General features: G+C 37.8%; 1 protein-coding gene across 1 annotated transcript; it reads left to right on the forward strand.

Moving 5' to 3' along the window:
• The first annotated feature begins 4,574 nt into the window (after positions 1 to 4,574).
• On the forward strand, positions 4,575 to 5,539 carry LOC135594251 (vascular-related unknown protein 4-like). Its single transcript, XM_065084651.1, has 3 exons — positions 4,575 to 4,992; positions 5,104 to 5,169; positions 5,261 to 5,539. The coding sequence occupies exons 1-3, from the start codon at positions 4,669 to 4,671 to the stop codon at positions 5,408 to 5,410; spliced, it is 540 nt and encodes a 179-aa protein (XP_064940723.1). The 5' UTR covers positions 4,575 to 4,668; the 3' UTR covers positions 5,411 to 5,539.
• The last annotated feature ends 2,918 nt before the right edge of the window (positions 5,540 to 8,457 follow it).

Raw genomic sequence — 8,457 nt, forward strand, 5'->3', positions numbered from 1 at the left:
TGGCTAAAAGAACAATTATTGGTTGTCCTTTTTTCCTTGCCGTTAAAGTAAAGTTTTTCTCTTTTTAATTTTCTAATTTCTAATTTTTTATTAGTTTGAATTGTCTTTTTTTATTTCATTTTATTCTTTTAAATTTTTTTCCCTTTTATCTCTAAATTTTATTTTCATTTTAATTTTTTAATTTTCGTTTTTACCTTATTATTATTATTATATTTTTCTTTTTTAACGTATGACTCAATCAAATCTTATGACCTCAAGATGTGAATCCCGATTATTATTGCATGAAAAGAATTTTTTCTTAATTTTATCAAGAAAAATATTTATATACGATATAAGAATTAAAAAGAGCATTGGTGTGATTTGACATATATTAGGTTTGATCTATAATTTAATAATAAGTTTAAGGCTTTGAGTTGAATTACTATCCAAAGTGATGCATACTACTTTTATTAGATTTGATTCATTGATCGTGATTTAAAAATTATCAATGTGATATGCAAGTGTTGACCAAAGATACTAAGTGCGGAATGTGGTTGACCATTAATCTAAAATACAACCATCTCTAGTTTGATCATAAATTAATTCTTTATTTAAGTAGGTTTCAATTTCATTTTTTATGATTTGATTCGAAGAAGTAACTGACTCATTAATCGTTGATCTAAAATATTTAAAATTTAAAAATTATGATGGTTATAGATTCTTAAAAGAAGATTTATACCTTAATTTTGTTAATAGAAATACGGAGATGAGACTTCACATTGAAGAAGAAGAAGATGATTAATGATGCTTTCGAAAACATTAGAGCACAGAATCTAATGTAATCCTCTTTTCACAAGTCATGAATCCACCAATTACTTTCATTTTAATAGCAAAGCTTTGGGCATAAACTAACTTTAGTGGCACACTCAAGAACCTAATGCTATGAGAGCAATATTTTTCTCACACCTTCAACGTGTACCCACTGGTCTACCTGTTTTCTGATTGAAGACTGTGACGCCTTTCTATTGATTATCGGAGCAACTTCGAGTAGGTACCCACAGAGACCACTGACAACTGATTGGTGTCAGGACTGGGCACCTCACAGGTGAATAGGCAAGCGTTGTTGCCGCTGAAAGCAGCGCTTGCGACGGTAGTGAGCTACAGAGATGGTTGGGAGGCGTATCGCTCACGTGTTGTGGCATTCACTTCAACACTGCGGCTGAGCACGGTGAGAGCGTCTCGAGCTTCATGACAATTAAGAGTCGAGTTGTGGAGGAGGGAGGCGGAGTTTTAACAAGCCAGCCGATGGCGATGGAGTTCATCTACAGGAAGATTAGGAAGCTATGGATTGCGGAACAAATCCGCATCCTGGTTCTCCTCAGCCTCGCCTTGCAGATCATTCTCATCTTCTTTTCCCTCTTTCGGAAGCGGAGATCAAAAACATTGTTGAGGATTATCCTGTGGTTCTCCTATCTGGGCGTCTGACAACATCGCCACCTTGGCGCTGGGGAATCTCCTCAGCAAGCAGATCGAGGCTAGCGACCAGCACGTCAACTGCGGCCCCATTGCCCTCTGGGATCCCTTCCTTCTTCTCCACTCGGCGGCCCCGACACCGCCACCTCCTACTCCCTCGAGGACAATGAGCTGTGGCTGCGCCACTTGATTGGGCTACTGTACGAAGTTACCATGGCCATCGTGCTGTTCCTCGAGTCGTTGCCGAGCCCCCACCTGTGGAAGATCGCCATCGTGGTGTTCACCGCCGGAATCCTCAAATATGCAGAGCGGACACTGGCGTTGTGGTCGGCCAGAATGGACCGGCCGAGGCAATCCATGATCACCGAGCAGGATCCCGGGCCTGACTAGTACAAGTTCATGAAAGCGTATCGTTCTAGTGTTACCGCTGGGCTGAAGGCAAGCTTCGAGATGGTCCAAGTTGCAGACACGCCTACCCTACCCAACGAAGATGTCTTATATATGTCTGAAGTGTAGGCCATATCCGTGGCCTATCGCTTCTTCGAGTCCTTCAAGAGCCTCACGGTAAACCTCATGCTGAGCTTGCAGGATCAGATCGAAATCCAAACCTTCTTGCGGGGCAAGTGGAACCAGGCGTTCCAAGTGGTGGACTTCGAGCTCTCTTTCCTGCACGACATCCTCCACACCAAAGCTGCCCATGTCCATACCCTACTTGGTTGGTCGTATGCTGCGCGGCTTCTCGCTCTTACTCGCAATTTTCGCCCTCGTGCTCTTCCACTATACAGAGAAGCATGATTTCAACGAAGCCGACGTCACCATAACTAACGTCCTCCTCCTTGCCGCTCCTGGGCTCGAGACCATAGCCGTAGTTGTAACCGAAGGACAAGAAGCACACCGGTTGCAGAAGCATCTTGCATCTCCTCCGATTGAAAGTGTGGGATAGCCTGTATGGCGTGGAAAATACGGACGTGGATGATGATCTGAAGACACTTATCTTCAAGGAACTGAAGGACAAGGCCAACAGCGCGGAGGGAAACGTCGCAAGTTACAAGCGATTGCGAGCCCGCAGAGGGGAATGTGTGCTTCAGAAAATGGGCTACACGAACCTCCACTGGAGCTTCGCCGAGAGAATCCTGTTGTGGCACATCGCCACGTCTATTTGCTGCCAGATGGAGGAGACCAGTGCGGATCCCGCGAAGGCAGCCATTAAGCCTCCCATGAAAGTGAATTCCCGTCACGTTAAGAATGATATAGTGGAAGGTAAGAAAGATTTGGAAGCGAATCAATCCTGTTCCGAGAAAGGCAAGGAAGGGACAGACAAGATAGAGTGTAAGATAAGCAAGAAAATATCCGATTACTTGATGTATCTTGTGGTGTCTCAACCATCCATGCTGCTCGCCGGGATCGGGAAGATCAAGTGCCAACACACCTGTGCCGAGGTCAAAAGGCTTTTTGGCAAACAAGCGCCAGCTTCATCCGAGGTCAGCGAGAAACTCGTCAAGTCAAAAAGATACAAGTTATAGAAATAAAGATAATAATAATAATTTAAGACATCAATTCAATCGAAAAAATGAAGTCATTTTTTCTTAATTTTGTTTGTTTAGATCTAAAAATCTTGGCCTGATACAAAAACTAACAGTGCATTTATATCGTCAAACGAGGAACTTATCGTGCACTAATCAAATTGGGCATGAGTAATGATTAACACGCAGCCAATAACGAAATATTTAAACTGCATGACAAAATTCTCTCGATCGATGATATATTGCACTTTCACCTAATATTAAGAAAAGATTAAATTTAGTTTGTGGGCATCGACACAGAAAGGCATGACACTCCAATGTTTCCACGCCTTCCAGAAGGAACTAAGGCCGGCCTCTTCTTTGATTCCTCACCTCAAAATCCATTTGAGGTTGAAACCTCCTGTTGTCGAGGGGATTTACTGTGGGTCTCTTTCTTCTGCACAGAGAAAGGCATGATCTAGTTTTCAACAGATCAGATATGAACAACCCAAGTGATGTTGTTGCCGGAAACTATGTGATTCTTTTTTAGCAGGGAAAATAATTTTGCCTTTGATGAAATGAGCAATTCTACAAGCAGATTCCGGGAACATCTTCTTCTTCAACACTGAATGGAATTAATTGTCACAGGTTTTGGAATCCCAAATCCTTTACAGGACTATCTTACTCTTCAGCACATATAAACCTCTGCTTTCTTTTAAGCAACTTGTCTGTCAGAAGATTTCAAAGCATTCTTAGATAAAGCACTAGTGGTTGTGATGGTGTCACAAATTTTAAATCATAGTTGACACTGCAATGCTGGCATATACACAAACAAATCAAAACATTGATTAATCGAATGTGATTATTTTACTAGTTTCAGTTAGATAATGCTGATTGGTATATTACTCATATACAACACTAAAAGGCTGCTATCAGTACATAATGAAATGGATACTTGTGTGTCAGCACATCAATGAAGTTATTTCTTTCTCTGTGCATAATGCTCCTATCCAAAGGAACTGACTTAAGATTACTTTGACAAAAATTGGTTGGAATAGGAGCAGGGAGAGGCAGGAGAAGCATCAACACAACATATGGTGGTTGTAGAGTCCATTCAATACATGAATTATGTCAAACAGGTAGGTTTACGAGGATTTGTTGTAACTTGACAGGGATCTTATCTAATAACTGCTCCTGGTGTGTCCAGAGCCACCTCCAGGATATGATCTACCTTTTTAAATGAAGTAGGATGATGATGTTTCATTACTGCAAACAAAACTATTTCTGAATTGCATGGATATTAACTCAAGATATCCATATAGGATAATGGAGCTGAAAACATCAACCAATGTTTGACAGTGAAATCAGCACGTACGAAACTTATTCGTCTCTGTGAAGATAGAGTTCTCGATGTTTTATGATACAACAGTGGCAGTAGAAACAAGGTAAAGAGAAGAAATGAGTGGGTTAGGTATGTGGGTTGTAATGTCAAAGCATCCCTTTGATTCTCTTCTTGCACGTCACAATCCAGCATTTTGTTTGCAGGAGATTGATTCGAACTCTCTCCATCCTCTCTGCCCCACGCCAGTATAATACTCGCATCCCTTTCTTTCTCTCTTTTATTTCTCATTTGCTCTTTCTTTCCCGTGTTCTATATACAAACCTCAGAGGCCTCTTGCCTGATGTACATGCCCACCATCTCCGTTTCCTTGAGATGGAGGAATCAATTAACCCGACTGCGAATAGCGCTTTCCGTCCCAAGGATGGTTCAGCTTCTTCTGAAGAGAGCGGTTGGACCATGTACTTCGAGGACTTCATGGCTTCGGAGGAGAGGAAAGCAGCTGGTGGCTTCTCCTTCGGTGTTGTCAGCGGGTCTTCTATGATCTCCGATGCTGCTTCTTGTGTTGCTTGGAAGCCATCGTCAGCGAGCCTCCAGGTGTCGGAGAACTACAGGAAGCTGAGCTTAAAGAAGAGGAAGGGGCTACTGCATGATGATTCTTTGGAAGACACTGCTAGCTCACCTGTCAATAGCCCCAAGGTTACAACAACAACAACTTCTTTCCGTCTTATACTGTATTCCCTGTCTTGCAGGGATTCTTTGGTTTCAGTAACTTTGAGTCATTCCTGTGAAATGTATTGCTTAGAACAGGTTGCTGATTTGAGTTACTTGATTGGTGACCCAAACAAGAATGATGATTGCAGGGACACAGCTCAGGTACTAGAAAACAATTGCTTTGGTCTGTTGAATTTAATTGAAGTATTTTGTCCCAGCTAAAACCTGGTTCTTCTGCCTCTGCATGTTGCAGGAAGATGATGTCGGCAATAGGAATGGCCTAGAGCTGAACCAAACTCTAAATGGATTTGATTTTGTTGAGAAGACAGATGAGTGTAGAGAGCTGAAGAAAAGAGGGCTTTGTTTAGTTCCTTTGTCCATGCTAGTAGACTATCTAGGATAGACTTTTAATCAGTGAGCAACATGGAAATACTCCAAGGAGAGGACTCCCTGTTCCTATCTTTGTGCAAATGTATAGATTGTATATGCGATTTACTTAAAAGTTGGGTTTGAGGCTTATATGCAATTTCTATTGTGCAGTTTTGTGATGATTAATGTTGCTTAGGAATCACTATGTATATCACATAATTGCACCCTTACTACCTTGTTCTCTTCTTCTTAATCCAATTGAAATATGTAGCTTGTTTAGACTTCATATTTCAATTAATAGACACTATCACTTTTCCCATATCAAATCTAAACCTGAGAATAAATGAGTCCGTTTGAACAAATCAAGTTGGAACAGTGTTGTTACACCAGATGAAATCTAGTCATATATAACTAAGATGACAGGTATAAGCAGTTACAAAGATTATAGCTAAAGCTGACACTCCTCAAAACCTCTCTGACCAGAAATCAATCACCACATCATCTCAGATGATGATTACTGCTGTAATCTCTTCAAATCTATTTCTCTGAATTCTTAATCCAGATATTCCAGAGTTCAACTATAGAAGATGCATTGAATGTTTCTTGCCTACACAAATATAATAGTACATAATTCAGTATAAGTCTTGTTCAAAGGACCATAGAAAATGTCCATACTAATTTATCCAATTCAAGTTTGATTCCAATGATATGTGAGAATCCAGTGAAACTGACAAAGTCAGAATATAATAGAACTGAAATCTTTCCTGTCCACAACTAATCTCACTGTTTAAAAGATACGTTGCATCATAAATAAATCTTTGCATCTTGCCATCCCTCAATATATAAACAGAACATCCCAAGGTTTTCGGATTGTAAAGACACCAGAGTTAGATGTATCGATATAATATCTTCTTTACTAGACAAATTCAATTTAGTATAATCCAAGAATAATTATTTGTTTGGTGCATGATAAGATTCGATGGTGTTATGGTCATGAAAACTAGGTCTGCAGAAATGTAGCAGATTGTAGACAGGACTCACCTCCTAAGTTTCAACTTGAACTACCAATAAACAACTCCAAAGCATCAAGAAGTAGTCTTCCCACTATCTTTTGTTTGTTTGTTTGGGTCTTCCTACTATCTTATTTGATTATAATTGCAGAATAACTATTTGCTTCTGTTTACTGGATGAGGGGCATATGCAAGGCAGTGAATTATGACCAGAAGAGAAATGAATTAAGAATAAACTTGAAACACTACAAACATTATATGTTCAACTAAGTCTGCACACACACAGTCAGAATAATGGCTTATAAGATTCTGTATCTTGAAATGATGGATAAAGTATTTGCTGATGTAGGAAGGAAACAAGATAACGCATAAAAAGAAGACAGGGTGATGCCAGAGTAGCCAGTTTGAAGAAGGAAACAGAAAAGGAGACGGAAGACATGAAGGAGAGACAAGAAAGGGGGTTCATCCAATCACTCCTGCTTTGAAATGTTGTTCTGAACATGAAGGCTCTTTGTAACATATAGATAATTCTTTATCTGTGGCTTTCTTTACTCCTTAGTTAGCTTAATCATCTAAGAATGCACATCCTCTCAAGACAGATTGTGTTTACAGTAAGCTTCAAAGTCTCAGATAATCTTCAGAGCTCAGATTTTACAGACTCAAACTGCCTTGTATATTGATGCAGAACCACCCTGCCAAATTAAGTTTGTCCTCATAGGTTTCTTTCTTGAAATTGACAATAGATCTTATGTCTAAAGTATAAATCATTTCTCATGTAAAATAAACTTCAATCTAAATAATTTACTGTTTAGGCAATTTTATTTCAAAAAGTCAATATTTCCCAAGATGTTTTCATTTGTTTTCTACCCACTTAATGTCTGGTTAGAAATTTTGTTGGTAACTCTAAATGGGAATTGACAAACAAATATTTACTAATTTTCTAGTGGAGTTTTAAATGCCTATCCTTCCAAAGTTCGAAAATAATGTAAATTAATTGCATGTACTCCTTCCAAATATATAAATCCTCTAGATATGCTATTTCTATTAATCATCTAAACAAAACTGCAGTTAAATACTATGAATCATGGCTATCAATATCTAAAATTAGTTTAAATATACAATTTTTATACCTAACATACTTTTGTTATTCTTTTCGCTTGTTTCCTCTTTTTATTTGAAAATAAATATCTACTAATTCCATAAATTGAAAGAGAGTGAGTATACAGCATTAAAAAAAAGATTGGAGCCCATAGATGAGTCATCTGTCCGAAAGGTATTCATATTAATTAGAGTTAGATTATCATTATACTAATAGTTGATTAAAAAAGTAATTGCAAGTTTATATATATATATATTTTACATGAATACATGCCTTAAAAGGGTAAAAAGGATGATATCTGACTTCATAAGGACACATTAGTAATTTTATTATTTTATTTTTCTAATTTTTCTTAAAATTTTTTACATGAATACATGCATTAGAAGGGCAAATAGGAATATAGGGTGATATCTGACTTCATAAATACATGAATACAGGAGTCTTTTGTATTTTTTTGTCATTTTTAATTTTACATGAATACATGCATTAGAAGGGCAAAAATGATGATCTCTGACTTCATAAGGACACACTAGTAATTTTATTATTTTATTTTTCTAATTTTTCTTAAAATTTTTTACATGAATACATACATTAGAAGGGCAAATAGGAATATAGGGTGATATCTGACTTCATAAATACATGAATACAGGAGTCTTTTGTATTTTTTTGTCATTTTTAATTTTACATGAATACATGCATTAGAAGGGCAAAAATGATGATCTCTGACTTCATAAGGACACACTAGTAATTTTATTATTTTATTTTTCTAATTTTTCTTAAAATTTTTTACATGAATACATACATTAGAAGGGCAAATAGGAATATAGGGTGATATCTGACTTCATAAATACATGAATACAGGAGTCTTTTGTATTTTTTTGTCATTTTTAATTTTACATGAATACATGCATTAGAAGGGCAAAAATGATGATCTCTGACTTCATAAGGACACACTAGTAATTTTATTATTTT

This window comes from Musa acuminata, chromosome BXJ1-9 (assembly GCF_036884655.1).
Source record: "Musa acuminata AAA Group cultivar baxijiao chromosome BXJ1-9, Cavendish_Baxijiao_AAA, whole genome shotgun sequence".
Taxonomy (NCBI): Eukaryota; Viridiplantae; Streptophyta; class Magnoliopsida; order Zingiberales; family Musaceae; genus Musa; species Musa acuminata.